The sequence below is a fragment of the Ursus arctos genome, unplaced genomic scaffold (genome assembly GCF_023065955.2).
Source record: "Ursus arctos isolate Adak ecotype North America unplaced genomic scaffold, UrsArc2.0 scaffold_2, whole genome shotgun sequence".
NCBI classification, from domain to species: domain Eukaryota; kingdom Metazoa; phylum Chordata; class Mammalia; order Carnivora; family Ursidae; genus Ursus; species Ursus arctos.
The window spans coordinates 14,471,269-14,491,706 of record NW_026622874.1 but is presented as its reverse complement, the minus strand read 5'-3'; the positions used below and the strand labels follow the sequence as shown (position 1 = coordinate 14,491,706).

General features: G+C 37.2%; 1 protein-coding gene across 1 annotated transcript in view; it reads left to right on the top strand.

Annotated features, from left to right (window-relative positions):
- SLC9C2 (solute carrier family 9 member C2 (putative)) overlaps nucleotides 1–20,438 on the top strand; it is a 104,138-nt gene that overhangs the window by 38,183 nt on the left and 45,517 nt on the right. The window contains exons 10-12 of the mRNA XM_048225364.2: nucleotides 794–875; nucleotides 4,266–4,432; nucleotides 5,462–5,566. Of these exons, the coding sequence (XP_048081321.2) occupies nucleotides 794–875; nucleotides 4,266–4,432; nucleotides 5,462–5,566 (354 nt within the window). The remainder of the gene's footprint in view (nucleotides 1–793; nucleotides 876–4,265; nucleotides 4,433–5,461; nucleotides 5,567–20,438) is intronic.

Here is a 20,438-nt window from a genome sequence, read left to right as displayed (position 1 = left end):
TCACTTAACAGTATTTCCCAAATCTATCTGATGTTACACCATCCCTTTAGTGTCACCCCAGACCTACACAATCAGAATCTGCAGGGAAGAAACCTGGAAGTTGGTATCTCTCAGAAGTACTTCAGGTGCCTAATGTTATTAGTCAGATATGGGAAACACTGTCCAAAGGACATACTGCTGTTAACTCCATTTTCTAGTGAAGGACACTGAGGCTCAGAATGGCTAAGTCAACTGATTCCAAATTATATGGCTAGTAAGTGGCAGAGCTAAGACCTACAAAAGTGGCTGTGTTTTTGCTTTTGCACGGTGCCTCTCCAGACTCCATCATGGTTCCTGCAGGTTTCTTCAGAGCCTCCTGAGTAGCTGTAGTAAATGCTGGTGGAAGATACCCTTTCCCATCCCCGTTGTGGTCATCACTGCCTGCGGTTGCTGGGTTTCTCTCCGGCCCTGCAGGCTCCAGAGCCATATCTGTGATGCTTACCACCTTGCTGGGTTTGCAAGGCTCCTGCTGAAAGCAGCAACGGTGGAGAGCTCTTTGATCAGTGCTCTTATCCCTCCCAGAAATTATAAACTCTTTTCTCATTCACATTGAAAACTAGTTTCTGTTTCAGTGTATTATATTCAAGCAGTGTCTGCAAAACAACCCTTCTGCCTCAATTTACTTATCAGAAGCAGGATTTAAAAATGTGGATTAAGATAGAATTTTGTTGTTGGTGGTTAGTTGAACAATGATTCCCTTTGGAGAACTTATTCATTTTTTGGTTCTAACTATTTGTGTGTTTTGTTTTTTTAGTTTATATTGTATGTACAGGTAATATCACTAATGACTATGGGAATAAATTCATACATGATGACTCATTCAGCCAGGACATTAGGTAAAGTATATCTATCTTTCATTAATTAACTGGGGAGAATAATGCAACTAGATTATTGTTGGGGGGGATGGGGACATTTCTTATTGAGTTCAAGGAACTGATTATGAAATATTCATTTTCATTCACTCATTATTTATAGATGTTGTATTAATTGGGATATTGGTTCAGCCAGTTTAACAGAAACCACACTCACAGTGGCTTAAACAAGATAGAGTACTTTCTTTTCCCTTCCATCAAAATATCCAAAAGAGTGGAATGGTTCTGTTTCTCTTTTGTTTCTTCCTCTACTCCCTGGGGTTTTGTTCTTGTCTGCAGGATAGAAGCTGGCTCACTACCACTATATCTTCAGTCCAACTAACTAGAGAGGGGAAATGGGGAGATGGGTGGCAATGGAGGGTAAAAAGCACCTTTTTTTTAAGTGCACAGTCTAGAAATTGTATGTATCATTACCACTCACATTCCATTGGCCAGAATTTGGTCACATTGACATGCATGGGTAAAAGAAGCTATGAAATATTATCCCTATCTGGTTGACCATGTGCTCAGCCAAAACTTGGAGATTCAGTTGGTAAAAGAAGAAGGGGTGAATGGATATTGGGAGACAGTCAGTAGGCTGTGTCACAGTTGCCTATTTCCAGAAGACATTTGAGGCCATTAATAATAAAATGCATAAATATGATAAAATCACACATAGACACATGGTCAATAGAGAAATCTAGGATAAGATAATTGGTGGCAGTACAGTCAACCGGGGTTGGAGAAGGCTGGGTGGGATTACACAAAGTCTTAGAATAGGGCCTTAGTATCACTCAATATCCCATGGCCTGGTCTTTAGCTCTGCAAGTGCGTGGTTCTTTCAGTGTATCTAGAATTGATCAGACTGCTGGAGATTTACATATGCTGCACTCACAGGAAAATGTGGATAAAGCAGAAAATCAATTTATTAATTTATAATGAGGATGATTTATTTCTATGTCTGAAATAATTGTGATCATTATTCAGGATGTTTACCTCTAAATACCAATTTCCTTGATAAACAAAACTAGTAATCAGAAAGTTTCTTGGAAAGCATGGAACTAATGAGAGGTCAATGGAAGGATGATGTTGAAAGAGAGTTCTTCTAAACAAGGAAATAGCCTGGTGAATTTACCCTATCCTACCCATGAGACACATCACCTCTCTGCCTATGTTTTTTCACAGTCATGCCCATTTCTAAAACTGCACCCCACAAAAACTGTAGCAGAGCATCCTATTACTGCCCCCCTCAAACCCAAGGGCTCCAATAGGTAAACTGAGCTAGTAAATGGGGCAAATTTTTGGTAGCTCTCCTTTTCCCCCAGTTATGGATTTGTTCTTTTTCTCAGTAGAAAGTTATGCTTTGTCAGCAAAAGTCTACACTGGAGCACGAATGAAGTTAATTTGATCTTTGAAGCCTTTCTCACACCTCTTCCCACTAATTCCTTTGACTCCCAGGGATCCAGACCCACTCCATTCTCTTTGCTTAGGATATAACATCTGGGTTTCTCCCATGCTTCTTTTCTTGTGATTCCTCATTCTGACACTCAAAGACAAATCAACCAGGGGCTTTACTATCATGGTTATATTTTTTTCTTCTCTTTTTCTTCCCTTGCAAAAATTTTTAAAGTTGTATGTATGGATGTATGGATGGATGGATGGATGGATGGATGGATTTTTGAGAGAGAGAGAGAGTGTGTGTGTGTGTATGAGAGCAAGGCAGAGGGGCGGGGGTGGGGGAGAATCCCAAGCAGACTTCACACTCAGCATGGAGCCTGACAGGGAGCTCAATCTCAAGACCATGAGATCATGACCTGTGCTAAAATCAAGAGTTGGATGCTTAACAAACTGAGCCACCCAGGCGCCCCTCCCCAATTTTTTTTTTTATTGTTGTAGCTAAACCTCAATTTTTTTCATTATAAAGCAAAAGTATATAATAAGGTCTTTCTCCTCTCTGAATCCACCATGTTCATCCAAATACTGTGTGGCACACATTTAATACATGACAGAGTTGAGTTTTATCAGTAAGAGTTTCAAACCAACTACTTCTGTCTAGTCTAAAGCTTTAAGAGATCCCCTCCTCATACTCTTCCAGGATCATCTTAAACACAGGGAGTTCATTCAAATGTATCGGTGCCATCAAGTGGTCCACATATACTCATGTTTCCTCAGAGCAGCTGGAAAGTTGCTGTTGCTCCATTGTATGGGTAGGATATAATTAGGCAAATGAGAAAAATGTCTTCTTGTGTGGTCTTAACCATGGGAATTTTGAATCTAAAGCTGAGAACTTCTAACTTCAGCCTATAGTCAAATGCATCTTTGCTCTGGACCACAGTAAATCAAGAGGAATATACTTCCTGACCTTTGGAATCCTGAAAATTTCAAATATCATTACACACAGTGTCCCGTCAAGAATGCAATAAAGTTAAGCTAAACATTTAGAACTCATTTTAACTCTTTATGAGAACTTTCATGTGCAATTACGAAGAGAGAATAATTTTATCGAGATGGAATTCCAAGTAAGCAGACTAAGTTCATTCACTAATTAAATTCTTTTGGGGGGCACCTGGGTGGCTCAGTGCGTTAAGCATCTGTCTTTGGCTCAGTTCATGATCCCAGGGTCCTGGGGTCAAGCCCCACATCAGGATCCCTGCTTCTCCCTCTCCCTCCAGCTGCTGCTTCCCTTGTTTGTGCTCTCTCTCTCTCTGTGTAATGAATAAATAGAATCTTTAAACAAAAAAATTCTTCTTTTTGGTGAGTGAGCCTCATAGCTATAACTTCAAATTCATACCTCAAGAAAATACAAATGGTTACAATTTTTGGAACATGTAGATTTGCTGGCCAGGAAACAGATATACTAAATTTGAGGGATCTCTATTGCAGTGACCTTTAAATATAAAAAAAAATTTTATAAGAATCAGTTGGAGAAATTGTTCAAATGCAAATTCCAAGGCCCATCTGGTTATCTAGGTATGAGGTGGAGCCAAGGAATTTGCATAGTTTAATAGGCAGCCTTCCTACCTGTAGAAGACACGAGTAGTTTCCTACACTTTAAGAAATACTGATTGGGGACCTGCAAGTAGCAAGTCACGTCTCTAGCTAACGTGAATGAAAGGAAAATAATAAAGCATTCCTTAGCAGTTGAGTCAGAAAAAGCAGAGCTCTACAGCTGGAAGAAACAGGTAGTTGGGTGATTTTTGGAAAATTTTGGACCAAAGGTTGTCCTTGCTCTAAGCACTATTGTTTGGCTGTGCAGGTGATTCACTGCAGCAACAAGATTTCACTACACCTCTCAGGATTTTGCCTCTTCTTGCAGTCTTCGCTGTATTCTATTAAGACCCTTGCTTTTTTTTTTTTTTTTTTTTTTGGTTACAGGTTTGTGTGCTATTTCCCTCCCAAGGCAAATGGCCATGCAAAATGCCATTAAGCACATTCAGGAGATAATACAGAACACAATAACACTATTCAAAACAGAAAAAATTTTGACGAATGTTAATTGGACCTTGGTAGAAGAAAAAACAAAGATTGAATACAACATTCCTGTGAGTTGATACCTGGCAAAAAAAATAGTCTTCCTTTTCTCCTGGGTCTGCCTCTCCTGCTAATGAAATGTCAGAAAACTGAGAAGGGGCATATATTTACTAGCTTTGCTATCTTGGTGAAGAGACTTTGGATTCTCTCTAAAGAGAAGCTCTTGGTTATCTAGGTTATTTGCCAAATACAGGAGAATCGGTGTTTTTATGCACTGGCTGATTTAGTAACTATGAATGGCCTCTGCCAAGCTGATGTTTCCAACCGTTTGAGGAGCTGAACAATCTGTCCTCATGTGATTATAAAAAGCAGAAGACTGGATTAAGAAGTTGTGGTCCATATATACAATGGAATATTACTCAGCTATCAGAAAGAACGAGTTCTCAACATTTGCTGCAACATGGACGGCACTGGAGGAGATAATGCTAAGTGAAATAAGTCAAGCAGAGAAAGACAACTATCATATGATTTCTCTCATCTATGGAACATAAGAACTAGGATGATCAGTAGGGGAAGAAAGGGATAAAAAAAGGGGGGGTAATCAGAAGGGGGAATGAAACATGAGAGACTATGGACTATGAGAAACAAATTGAGGGCCTCAGAGGGGAGGGGGGTGGGGGAATGGGATAGACCGGTGATGGGTAGTAAGGAGGGCACGTATTGCATGGTCCACTGGGTGTTATATGCAACTAATGAATCATCGAGCCTTACATCGGAAACTGGGGATGTACTGTATGGTGACTAACATAATATAATAAAAAATCATTAAAAAAAAAAAAAGCAGAAGACACAGGTTGCTTCAGAGAGCAGTCAAGCATAGACAAGTTTGGGGGAGAATCTGACTTGCAGATCTCCTCAAATGAATTGTTACCATGATTAAAAGCAACATTTCTCATATGGAAAGGGAATCCAGTTATACATAGCCCTCCATTTTAGCAATTCTGATTTGAGTTATTGAAATCTTTTTGAGTGAAGTGTTTGGCAGCTCCTATATATTTTAGCTTATTTTTAACTTTGTCTCCTTATGTTTTTAAACCTAGTCTGATGCTTGTCATGTTTCACATGATAACAAAAAGGAGGAGGAGTCCCCAACAGAAGAAGTTTTAATAGAAGAAGCCAGATTGCATGTCGCTATAATACAAATGGTTGGTACAAGTCACATAATCTGCTTTCTATTTATTTATTTTTAATTCTTGCAATGTTCTTATTTCTTACATAAGGCTTTTGGGTGACTAGAAAAAATTTTTTCACCTTTTGATAGCCTATTAGTTATTAAAATTTGTTTGCTTTATTAAAGTTAAAAAATAACAATAAATGTCCTGGGTTTAAGTTCAAGTCACAGATCTTATTATTCTGATTCTAAGTCTAGTAATTTTTAGCAGTTCACTTTTGAGGGGTCTTTGAATAATATTTGGTGCCATTTATGTACTTATTTAACTAAACATCTTCAAATTTTTTTTGCATCTGTTTTATAAATTTTATAAATTTAATGTATTCGAGTTTCTTTTATATAAAATTCTCTTAAGTGCTTTTTTAACTCTTGCAATCTAATACATTAAAATAAAACTAATGAATCAAAAATTCTCTTAAAATATTTAAGATTTAAGATTAAATGTTTTAATATAAGGAAGATTGTATTTTTAAATAAATATTTTTATATATCACTATATAGCTTAAATAACTTATATTAAAAGTTAGAAAGATTACTAGGTAAAATCAAGTTTAAATAACTTACCAAATTGCACATTTTAAATTGAGGTTATAGTCTAATAGGACACATTTTATTCAATATTACAAGTACACAAAAATATGCCCATATATTCATTATGCCGAGTCCATTCTTTAAAATTTTATTTTAAAACTCATTATGAAGAATTTTTAACATATACAAAAGTAGATATAACACTGTAATGAGTCCCTATGTACCCATCGCCCAGGCTTAAAAACCAACATGACTAACCCTGTCCCATCTGCAGCCTCATTCACTACTCTACCTTCTATACTATTTTGAATCAAATCCCAGATGTAATATTATTTCATCTGTAAATACTTCAGTATGCATCTCAAAAATTTTAAGTCTTTTAAAAAACATAGTAAAATATTAATATGGTACCTAGAAATTAATAATAGTTCCTTAATAACATCAAATATCAAGTCAGTGATCAAATTTCCAATTGTCTTGTTAATGTGATCAATGTGTATTTTCCACAGTTTACATACATATATTTTAAGATTTATTTATTTTTTAGAGAAAGAGAAAAAAAGAGAGAGCACAAGAGGAAGGAGGGGCAGAAGGAGAGGGAGAGAAAGATTCTCTTGTAGACTCCCCACTGAGCATAGAGCCCAACATGGGGCTTGATCTCACAGCCCTGAGATCATGACCCTGAGATATCATCATCCTGAGCCAAAATCAAGAGTCAGACCCTTTACTGACTGAGCCACTCAGGCGCCCCTCACAGTTTATATTTTTAAATTGAATTTGTATAATTACAATTACATTGTAATTAAAGGATATGCCCTTTAAGTCTCTTTTAACCTATAAATTCCTTCTTCTCTTCTATTTTTTTCTGTTAAAGAACATATTTCTCCTTAATACAAAAATATTAATACTATATTTCCTTTTTTTTTAAGCATTTCTAAACTTAATTTAAAATATTCGCAGTTTGAAAGTTTCTTGCCCAGAGCAGTATAGTATGGTCACAAATTTTTTTAGAGCCCCCTATTAAGAGGTGGTGCCTATATCTCTCCCTGCTACACCTATCTCATTGAATTTGGACTGTTACTGTGTCTTGTTTTGACCAATAAAATGTTTCAGAAGTGACTTTGGGAATGTTCTGGGGCCTATGCTTTGCAAAGATTTACAGCTTCCACCTTCTACTTTGAAGAAGTACCTGTGATTATCATGTGAGGAAGCTTGCCTCCGAAGAATGAGAGGCCACATAAACTGAGGCATGCAGCCAAGAGTTGGTACCCTACTACCTGACTTGTAAATAAGGCCATGTTAATTCAAAGGTTGGGGCAACAGACCCAATCTCTCAATGGTAACAGATGCAAAGAATTTGTGACCATATTTTTGTTTGTTTGTTTTTTCTTGGATGCTTTCCCCCACCCAGTTTTATTGAGTAATAATTGTCATGCATTGCTGTATAAATTTCATGTATACAGTGTCATGGTTTGATTTACATATATTGTGAAATGATTACCATGGTAGGTTTAGCTAACATGCATCTTCTCATTTAGATACGAGAAAAAGAAAAAAAGAAAACAAATTAAGATAATAACAATATTTAATATATATCACAGTGTTCTCACTGGCCACAAATATTTATATCCCTCCTATAAACAAAATACACTCATCCTTTTCTAAGAACCCCCCCCCACACACACACACATTCCAAGCTTCATCCTATTATGGTGTCAGACTAAAAGTCCAGTATCTCATGATCTGCATTTGGTCTAGACGTGCTGAGGCTCATTGACTGCATCTCTTTAAGTATGATTCCTCTTGATCCAGAGACCTATGAACTAAGAAACAAGTTTTCTGTCTCCTACCCCACTCCCCAACATTTAGTGACAATCAACAGACACTTCTGTTCACAAAGGGGAATAACAGGAAGTACTTAGTCATCACTGGTCCATGGCAATTCTGAAATCCAGCTGGGAATATGCACCAGAGCACCTCATTCTTTATATTTCAATAGGAAATAATCTATGTTTGTAGCTGACTAGCCTTCTCAGCCTGATTTCTGTCAGTAGAACTTTGGGATGTTTCTATTCATTTAGAATAATTTCTGCCTTTTTTAGTCCAACCTGGTACAATTTCCTTAAAAACGTGTGTATTTTCAATAGTCTACTCCACAATTCCTTTTCAGATGGGCCACTGAGTGCCAGCTTTAATCTTTCAGTGGTCTTAGCAAAGGGTCTTCAGGCACACCCTTGATTTGATCTTGAACCTGAGGCCATATTTTACAGTCAGCACTCAAGATTTGATCTTTACTTTTAGATCTTTTGCCAGCTGGGGAGACTGCAGATGAGAAACAAGTTTAGTTTGCAACCTGGCAAATCATGGACTCTATATTTTCTCTAATTTCTGCTGCTGAGTAAACTATTTCTCTTTGGTTTCTCTCTCTTTTCCCATACTTTATCATAAGTGACTTAAACAGTTGATCGTTTAAATATTTTTAGAATATTAGAAATCTAGAAATAGCAGCCAGATTGATAAGTTCATTGGGCACGTTTCCCACCGTCCAAGTGGCCTCAGGTGACAGTATTGCCCATTGTGGTGCCTCTTCATTAGCATGGCTGCCTCCCTTTGGCCCCTTAAACTAGTTTTTGCACTGCTCTCTGACTCAACTCACCCCCAACTCCCAAAGCTAATGTCACATGTTTTACCCCTTTGTTATGGAGGCTCTGCACAATTGGTACTGATTTCTGTTTTGATTAGCCTTTGCTGTATATCAAACCAGCCCCAAACTTACTGGCTTAAAACAATGGCTTATTGTTTCTCATAGTTGTGTGGGTTGGCAATCTGGATGATTCTGTCCTTGGTCTGGGCTGGGAACATTAATGTTTCTGTGGTCATCTCATAGTTCAGTGGGACTAGAGGGTCCAGAATGTCCTCAATCACAGATTTGGCAGTTGATGCTGGTTGTCTTTCAGAGCACTTTGGTTGTCTTCCATGTGGCCTTCTATTTTCCAGCAGAGTGGACTGGTTTCTTCTCAGTATGGTGGATCCCAATGGAGGAAGAGGAGAAGCTGCAAGGCCTCTAAATCCTACATTCTGGAACTTGAATAACACCATTTTTACTCCCATTCTATGAGTTAAAGAAAATTACCAAGCTAGTCCAGAGTCAATGTGTGAAGAGGTAGACTCCCTTTCTTGGGAGAAGCAGTAATGTCAGTTGCAAGGAGACATGGACACAGAAAGGCATGGATACAGTGGGGCCATTGTCATAATGACCTACCACATTTACTTTTTTTAAACTAACAGTCCCATGTAGTGACCCACTCCCATGTTGTCTTTTTTTTTTTTTTTTTTAAAGTAGGCTCCATGCTTAGTGTGGAGCCCAACATGGGACTTGAACTCATAACCCTGAGATCAAGACCTGAGGTGAGATCAAGAGTCCAACACTGAGCCATCCAGGCACCTCTCCATGTTGTCTTTTTTTTTTTTTTTTAAGATTTGTTTATTTATTTGAGAAAGAGAGAGAGAGAGTGTGTGTGTGTGATCAGGGGACGGGCAGAGGGAGAAGGAGAGAATCCTCATGCAGACTCCCCACTGAGCATGGAGCCTGACATGGGGCTCAGTCCCAGGACCCTGAGATCATGGCCTAAGCCAAAATCACGAATCAGATTTTTACCTGTCTGAGCCACCCAGGCTTCCCCATCTCCATGCTGTCTTTTAATGGCTTTTCTGAGAGTGCCCTCTACTGGCATTCCTCCTATTTTTGTGACCCCTTTCCTTTTTGGTCCCTTCCATGAACTCCTCCTTTTCTTTTTATCTTTTTAATGTTAGTTTTCTTTAGAAGAGTTAACTCTCTCTATCATTCTTACCTTATAATCTCTCCATCCTTGTTCTCAGCTGCACTCATAGTTTTAACGCTACCCATGGATGCTCCTCAAATCTGTATTTTTCCTTCCAAAACTCTCAGTACCATGTCTTTAGACTCATAAATTCAACAGTGGTTAGACATATCTTAGACATATCACTGGTACCTAAATCTCCACTGAACTCATCTAAAACCTGCTCTTGTATTCCTGGTCTCAGTGAATGGACTCATTACCCCGTGATCACTCATGTCAATCCTCTTTCTCCCTCCATTTCCAAGCTCTATCAATCTTACCTTCCAAATATTTGTCAAATATACCCCTTTCCATTCTTGTGTCTATTAATTTAGGACATTATAACTTCTTGCCTAAATAATAACCTTCAACTGGTCTTCCTACCTCCAATATTTCCATCATTAAATCACAGTGACTTATCTAAAAGACAAATAGGACTATACCACCCTCCTGCTTAAAATGGCTCCTCAGGTCCTACAGCATTTTCCAAAGTGGGTTCCAAAGAACACTTGCTCCAAAGAATGTTAATAGCGACTGCATAACAACAACAAAAGCTTCTATGCTCAAATTTGTTTGGGAAATGCCAGTTTAAACAAAGTTAAACTGGTTTCTTATAGAACCCCTTCTTGTAGAATATCTCAGAATTTTTAACATACGGATATGCATTGAAACTCTCCAAGAGGGAGTATTGAATTCAATCTTTCCCTCCCCCACTTCCTCATATAGCACATTTATTTTGGTGAGGGGGGAGTGATTCAAGTAGTATCTCACAGGATTAGCTTATTAACTTCCAGGAAGAGTTTACCTATGAGATCAAGTTTATGTATAAGTACAAGGTCCTTTGTAATCTGGCCCCTACCTGTTTCTCTAACTGATTCGGTCACCATTCTCTGCCCCACAACTTCTCCTTTACTGCACTCACCATGCTGTTTCTCATCTCTGTGCATGCACTGATGATGCCCCTCTCTGCTCACCTCCTTCTCCACTCTGTTCCCCCCACCTCCATTCTTCATTTGGAAAATTATGCTCATCTTTAAAACCCAATTGAGGTGTCATCTCTTTCAGGAAGTTTTTTCTGACCCCACCCCACATTAAGTTTAATTAGTGCCCTGTGGTTACTTTTATCTTTTCACATTTCCTACCCTGTTTTATAGGTCTATGTCTAATTTTCCCCTTCCTCCACTAGGCTATGAACTCCTTAAAGCCTTGAATTATATCTGTGCCTTGGCATGGGGCTTGGAACTGAGTAGACATTCAACAAACAAATTTAATTTAAAAATTCCATCATATCTGTAAACCGTAATTTCTTGAGCCAAACCTATTTCTGGATGGGCAGGGCTGGAAATACTATAGGTGTAAAAATTATGTATATGCTTCAGAACTGAACTCTGGGACATACCTTCTCTTATAGTGGGTGTCTTTCCAGGGCTATCAGGAAAGCCTGCAAAATGGAGATATCTATCAACGGCCTCAGTGGTCCTCAGAATAATGATAACCTGGCCATTGACCCTCTACCCTTTAGAATGTAGCTTCAGAGTTCATATGCTTTATCTACCCAAAAGTTATGGGTGGATCATTTTCCTGTTTCCTGGAAAAGGAGCTGGTGAATAGATGACTATTACCTCAAGAAATAAGTGGCATGAATTCCCTGTTTTCCTGTAGTGATTATCATCCTTACAATTGTAAAACTTGAGAAAATGTGCTAACTGTACTGGAAGTTGGAAACAACATTTATAAACAATGGGTAAGCAAGAGTACATGGTCAGCATTGAGGAAGAAAGTTTAGGCAGTAGTCTTAGGAGGTAACTTTAATCTTTAATGTTGGCACCTAAAAGGTATGATTTTTCTCCTGAATTTTCTTGGGCGATTGACACAAGAATACAGTCTACTTATATTTGTAAGATGTTTTCTAGAAGCTTCATGGTAATCACAAAGAAAAAACATATAGCAGATGAAAGATAAAGAGAAAGGAATTAAAGCACAACTACATAAAATAAATCACAAAGGAAGCCAGTAAGAGAAGAAAAAGGGAACAAAGGAACTAAAGAAACAGTCGAAAAACAATGAGCAGAATGGCAATAATAAGTCCTTATCTATCAATAATTACTTCATATGTGAATGCTTAAACTCTCCAATCAAAATACAGAATGGATGAATGGATTTAAAAAACCCAAATCCAACAATATGCTGCCTACAAGAGACTCACTTAAGGTTTAAGGACAAACATAGGCTGAAAGTGAAGGATTGGAAAAAAGATTCCATGCAAATGGTATCCAAAAGAGAGCAGGAGTGCCTATATTTATATCAGTTAAAATAGACTTTAAGACAAAATTGGTCACAAGAGACAAGTTCACTATACCATGGTGGAGGTACCAATACATCAAGAAGATATAACATCTGTAAATATATATGCCTAGCACTGGAGCACCTAACTATTTAAAACAAATATTAACAGAACTGAAGGGAGAAATAGATAGCAATAAAGTTATAGTAAGGGGCTTCAACATCCCACTTTCAACATTGGTTAGATAATACAAACAGAAAATTAACAAGGAAACAGTGGATCTGAATAATACTTACAGATCAAATAGACTGACAGACATATAAAGAACATTCCATTCAACACACCAAAATACATATTCTCCAGGTAGATCATAGATCATATGTTGGGTCACAAAGCAACCTTACCAAATCTAAGAAGATTGAAATTATATCAAGTATCTTTTCTTTATATCATTATAAAGAGGGCATAAAACTAGAAACCAATGGTATAGAATGGTATAAATGGTATAAAACTAGAAATCAATAACAGGAAGAAAACTGAAAAATTCACAAATGCATGGAAATTAGACAACACACTCCTGAACAACCAATGGGTCAAGGAAGAAATCAAAAGGGAAATCAGAAAATATCTTGAGACAAATGAAAATGAAAACATAATGTATCAAAACTTATAGGATGCTGCAAAAGCAGTTTTAAGAGGGAAATTTATAGTGATAAATGCCTACATTAAGAAAAAAGGAAGATCTGAAATAACCTAACTTTATACATCAAGAAATTAGGAAAAATAACTATTTGTTCTTTGGGCCCATTTCCATGGGCCTAAAGTTAGCAGAAAGAAGGAAATAATAAATCTTCAAGTAGAAATAAATGAAATAGAGACTAGAAAGACAACAGAAAAGAAAAAAAAACAATGAAACTAAGAGTTGGGTTTTTTTGAAAATATAAGCAAAATTGCTAAACCTTAAGCTACAATAACGAATAAAGAATGAGAACTCAAACAAAATTATAAAAAAGTGGAAAGAATACTACCCAACACCATGGAAATACAAATGATTGTAAGAGGCTACTATGAACAATTATAAGCCAAAGAATTAGATAACCTAGAAGAAATAAATTCCTAGAAATTTAAAATCTACCAAGACTGAAAAAAAAGTCTCATAAAAAAAGTAGAAAAAAAAGACTCATAAAAAAAGAAGAAAATCTCAGCTGACCAAAAATGAGTAAGGAGATGGAATTAATAAACCTCCCACAATCCTCTCAATAGATGCAGAAAAAGCATTTGACAAAATACAGCATCTTTTCTTTTTTTTTAAAGATTTTATTTATTTATTTATTATTTGAGAGAGAGTGAGAGAGCACAAGTGGGGGGGGGAGCAGTAGAGGGAGAGGGAGAAAAGGCTCTCCAGTGAGCAGGGAGCCCAACGTGGGGCTTGATCCCAGGACTCTGAGGTCATGACTTGAGCTGAAGGGAGCGTTTAACTGGTTGAGCCACGCAGACACCCCTACAGCATCCTTTCTTGATAAAAAACTTCAAGAAGTAGGGATAGAAGGAACATACCTCAACATCACAAAGTCCATATACAAAAGACCCACAGCTAATATCATCCTCAACATGGCAAAAACTGAGAGCTTTTCCTGTAAGGTCAGGAACATGACAGGGATGTCCGCTCTCACCACTGTTGTTCAACACAGTATTGGAAGCCTTAGCCTCAGCAATCAGATAACAAAAAGAGATAAAAGGCATCCAAATTCACAAGGAAGAAGTCAAACTTTCACTCTTTGCACAAAACATTATACTCTATGTAGAAAATGTGAAAGACTCCACCAAAAAAAAATTGCTGGAACTGATGCATGAATTCAGCAAAGTCACAGGATATAAAATCAACATACAGAAATCTGTTGTATTTCTATACACGAATAATGAAGTAGCAGAAAGAGAAATCAATAAATCAGTCCCATTTACAATTGCACCCAAACCATAAGATACCTAGGATAAACCCAGCTAAAGAGGGAAAAGATCTGTACTTTGAAAACTATAGAAAACTTATGAAAGAAATTGAGGAAGACACAAAGAAATGGAAAAGCATTCCATGCTTATGGGTTAGAAGAATATTGTTAAAATGCCTATGCCCAAAGCAATCTACACATTCATTGCAATCCCAATCAAAATAACACTACCAGGGTGCCTGGGTGGTTCAGTCATTAAGCATCTACCTTTGGCTCAGGTCATGATCCCAGGGTTCTGGGATCGAGCCCACATTGGGCTCTCTGCTCAGCGGGAAGCCTGCTTCTCCTTCTCCCACTCCCCCTGCTTGTGTTCCCTCTCTTGCTGTGTCTCTCTCTGTCAAATAAATAAATAAAATCTTTAAAAAAAGTAACACTAGAATTTTTCACAGAATGAGAACAAACAATCCTAAAATTTGTATGGAACTACAAAAGACCCCAAATAGCCAAAATAATGTTGAAAAAGAAAAGCAAAGTGGGAGGCATCACAATCCTAGACTTCAAGCAGTATTACAAAGATGTATCATCAAGACAGTATGGTACTGGCACAAAAGAGACACATAGATCAATGGAACAGAATAGAGAACTTGGAAATGGACCCACAACTATATGGTCAGCCAGTCTTCGACAAAGCAGGAAAGAATATCCAATGGAAAAAAGAAAATCTCTTCAACAAATGGTTTTGGGAAAACTGGACATCAACATGCAAAAGAATGAAACTGGACCACTTTCTTACACACAACACAAAAATAACTTCAAAACGGATGAAAGACCTAAATGTGAGACAGGAAACTATCAAAATCCTAAAGGAGAACATAGGAAGAAACCTCCTTGACTTTGGCCATAGCAACTTCTTACTAGACACATCACCAGAGGCAAGGGAAACAAAAGCAAAAATGAACTATTGGGACCTCATCAAGATAAAATTTTCTGCACAGTGAAGGAAATAATCAACAAAACTAAAGGCAACCGACAGAATGGGAGGAGATATTTGCAAATGACATATCTGATAATGGGTTAGTATCCAAAATATATAAAGAACTCATCAACACCCCCAAAATAAATAATCCAGTTAAGAAATGGGCAGAAGATATGAACAGATATCTTTCTAAAGAATATGTTCAGATGGCTAACAGACATATGAAAAATGCTCAACATCACTCATCATCAGGGGAATATAAATCAAAACCACAGTGAGATACTACCACATACCTGTCAGAATGGTTAAAATTAACAACTTAGGAAATAACAGATGTTGGCAAGGATGCAGAGAAAGGGGAACCCTCTTACACTGTTGGTGGGAATGCAAGCTGGTGCAACCACCCTGGAAAACAGTGTGGTGGTTCCTCAAAAATTTAAAAATAGAACTACTCTAGATGTAGTAATTGTACTACTAAGTATTTATCCAAAGGATACAAAAATGCTGATTTGAAGGGGAAAGTGCACTCCAATGTTTACAGCAGCAATGTCCACAATAGCCAAATTATAGAAAGAGCCCAAATATCCATCAACTGATGAATGGATAAAGAAGATGCGGTATATATATACAATAGAATATTACTCAGCTATCAAAAAGAATGAAATTTGCCATTTGCAGTGACATGTATTATGCTAAGCAAAATAGTCAGGGAAAGACAAATATCATATGATTTCACTCATATGTGGAGTTTAAGAAACCAAACAGATGAACATAGGGGAAAAGAAGGAAAAATAAGATAAAAACAGAGAAAGAGGCAACCATTATAGTCTCTTAACTATAGAGAACAAACAGGGTTGCTGGAGAGGAGGTGGGTGGGGGGATGGGATAAATGGGTGATGGACATTAAGGAGGACATTTGTTGGGATGAGCACTAGGTGTTGTATGCAACTGATGAAACATTAAATTCTACTCCTGAAACTAATACTACACTGTATGTTAACTAATTCAAATTTAAATAATAATAAAAATTAAAAACCTCCCAACAAAGAAAAGCACAGGACCAGATGTTTTCACTGGTGAGCTTGAACAAACATTTTTTAAAAAGATTTTTATTTATTTATTTGAGAGAGAGAGAGGGAGAGAGAGTGAGCAGGGGAAGGGCAGGAGAGGGAGAGAATCTCAAGCAGATTCCCTACTGAGCATGGAGCCTGACGTGGGGCTCAATTTCATGACCCTGAGATCATGACCTAAGTTGAAATCAAGAGTCAGACACTTAACCAACTGAGCCACCCAGGCACCCTGTACCAAATGTTTTAAAGAAGAAATTAATGCCAATCCTTCTCTAAGTCTTTCAAAAAATTGAAAGAAGGGAACACTCCCAAACTCATTTTATGGGGTTAAACTTATCCTGATACCCAAAAGCCAGATAAGGACACTACAAGAAAAGATAAATACAAGTCAATACCCTTGAAAAATACGGATGCAAACATTCTCAACACAATACTAGCAAATGAAATTCAACAGCACATTAAAAGGATCATGCGCCATGATAAAATGGGATTTATCCCTGGGATGCAAGGATGGTTCAATATCCACAAATCAAACACCACATTGGTAGAATGAAGGATAAAAATCGTATGATTTTCTCAATAGATGCAGAAAAAGCATTTGACAAAATTCTACACCTTTCATGATAAAAACTCTCAGCAAATTGTGTATAGAAGAAACATACCTCAGTATAATGAAGGCCATATGCAACAAATCCACAGCTAACATCATACTCAATGGTGAGAAGTTGAAAGGTTTCTTCCAAGATGAAGAACAAGACAAGGATGCCCACTCTTACCACTCCTATTCAACATAGTACTAGAAGTCCTAGTCAGAGCAGTCAGACAAAAAAAGAAAAGAAAAGAAATAAAAGGCATCCAAATCAGAAAGGAGGGAATAAAACTGTCTCTATTTGCAGATGACATAATCTTCTATATAGAAAACCCTAAGGAGGGGCGCCTGGATGGCTCAGTTGGTTGAACGGCTGCCTTTGGCTCAGGCCAGGATCCCAGTGTCCTGTGTTGGAGCCCCGCATCAGGCTCCCTGTTCAGTAGGGAGTCTGCTTCTCCCTCTCCTTTTGCCCCCCCTTCCCAGCCCACTCATACTCTCTCACTCTCTCTCTTTCAAATAATGAACAAAATCTTGAAAAAAAAAATCAACCCTAAGGAGTCCACCAAAAACTGTTAAAACTAATAAATGAATTCAGTAAAGTTGCAGAACGCAAAATCAACACACAAATATCAGTTGTATTTAAATACATTAACAATGAATTCTATGATATAGAATTAAAGAAAATAATCTCATTTACAATAGCATCAAAACCAATAAAATACTTTGAAATAAATTTAACCAAGGAGGTGAAATATCTATACACTGAAAACTATAAGACACTGATGAAAGTTATTGAAAAAGACACAAATAAGTGGAAAGATATGTTTATGGATCAGAAACATTAATATTGTTACAATGCCCATATTACCTAAAGCCATTATATATTCAATGAAATCTCTATCAAAATACCAATGGCCATTTTCACAAAAATGGAATAAACAATCCAAAAATGTGTATGAAACCACAAAAGAACGTGAATAGCCAAAGCAATTTTGAGAAAGAACAAAGCTGGAGGCATCACACTTCCCAATTTCAAACTATACTACAAAGCTATAGTAACCAAAACATTATAGTACTGGCATAAAAACAGACACATAGACCAACAAAACAGAATTGAGACCCCAAAAATAAACCCGTGCATGTATGGTCAACTAATATTTGACAAGAGAGTGAAAATACCAATGAGGAAAAGTTAGCGTTTTCAATAAATTGTGGGAAACTGGGTATTCACATGCAAAAGAATGAAATTGGGCCTCTGTTTTATACCACTCACAAAATTAACTCAAAATGGATTGAAGATTTAGATATAAGACTGAAACCAGGGATGCCTGGGTGCCTCAGTTGGTTAAGCATCTGCGTTTGGCTCAGGTCACGATCCCGGGGTCCTGGGATTGGGTCCCACATTGGGCTCCTCGCTCAGTGGGGAGCCTGCTTCTCCCTCTGCCTGCAGCTCCCCCTGCTTGTGCTCTCTCTTTCTCTGACTAATAAATAAATAAAATCTTTTTTAAAAACCCTGAAACATAAAACTCTTAGAGGAAAACATAAAGAAAAAGCTCCTTGACATTGGTCTTAATGAACTTTTTAATATATTACCCAAGACACATGCAACAGAAGCAACTGCAGCTAAAACAGCTTCTGGACAGTAAAATAAACTATCAACAAAATGACAAGGCAACCTATAGAATGGGAGAAATTATTTGCAAACCATACGTCAGATAAGAGGATAATATCCAAAAAATATAAGAAACTCATAAAAGTCAATAGAAAAAAACCCCAAATAATCTGATTAAAAATAGGCAGAGGCCTGAATAGACATTTTTCCAAAGAAGACATACAAATGGTCAACCACATGTAGAGATACTCAACTAATCATCAGGGAAATGCTAATCAAAACTATAATGACAACCTACGGAATGGAAGAAGATATATTGCAAATGACATATCTGATAAAGGGTTAATATGCAAGATATATAAAGAACTTATAAAACTCAACACCAAAAAACAAATAATCCAATTAAAAATGGGACAGAAGACACGAAACACCTCTCCAAGCAAGATATACAGATGGCCAACAGACACATGAAAAGATGCTCATCATCGCTGATCATCAGGGAAACGCAAATCAAAACTACAGAGAAATATCACCTCACACCTGTCAGGATGGCTAAAATCAACAACACAGGCAACAACAGGTGTTGGTGAGGATGTGGAGAAAGGGGAACACTCTTACACTGTTGGTGGCCATGCAAACTGATGTGGCCATTGTGGAAAACAGTATGGAGGTTCCTCAAAATGTAAAAACAGAACAACCCTCTGATCCAGGAATCACGCTACTGGGTATTTACCCAAAGAATACAAAACCCCTAATTTAAAGGGATACAGGCACCCGTATGTTTATAGTAATGTTATTTATAATAGCCAAAATATGGAAGCAGCCCAAGTGTCCATTGATTGATGAATAGATAAAGAAGTGGTACAACGTTGCAACAACATGGATGGAGCTGGAGAGTATAATGCTAAGTGAAGTGAGTCAGAGAAAGACAAATACCATATAATTTCACTCATACATGGAATTTAAGAAACAAAACAAGTTAAGGGAAAATAGAGAGACATAGAGACAAACCAAGAAACAAAACTATAGAGAACAAACCGAGGGGAGGTGGTTGGGGAAGAATGTAATAGGTGATGGGGATTAAGGAATGCACTTGTGATGACTGCTGGGTGACTAAAATAAAAACTTGAAAAAAAGTATAATAAGATATCACATCACATCTGTTAGACTGACTATCTCCCAAAAAACAAGAGATACATGTTGGCTAAGATGTGGAGAAAAGGGAACTCTTGTGCACTGTTGGTGGGAATATAAATTGGTACAATCACTACAGAAAATGATATAAAGATTCCTCAAAAAATTAAAGCTAGAACTATCATATATTCTAGCAACCCCACTTCTTGGTCTACATCAGAAGGAAATGATAATAGGATCTCAAAGAGATCTCTGTACTCCCATGTTTCAGCATTATTCACAATAGCCAAGAAATGGAAACAAGCTAAGTGTCCACTGATGGATGAGTAAAGAAAATGTTATCTATCTATCAATCATCTATCTAATGGAATATTATTCAACCACAGAGCAGCCATTTGTGATTTGAGGGCATTATGCTCAGTAAAATAAGTCAGACAGAGAAAGACAAATATTGTATGATTTCACTTATGTGTGGGATCTAAAGAAAAAGCCAAACTCATAGGAACAGAGTGAAATGGTGGTTTCCGGGGTTAGGAGGGAGGGGAAATGGAGGAGATGTTAATCAAAGTGTACAAACTTTCAGTTATAAGATGAATTCGTTCTGGGGCTCTAATATACAGCATGGTGACTGTAACAATTCTGTATTATACACTTGAAAGTTGCTAAGAGACTGTATCTTAAATTACACACAAAAAAGTTGTAATTATGTGAGGTAATGGGTGTGTTAACTAATCTTATCATGGTAACCATTTTGCAATGTATATGAGTGCATCAAATCATCACACTGTACACCTTAAACTTATACAACGTTATATGCCAATTATATCACAATAAACCTGGCAAA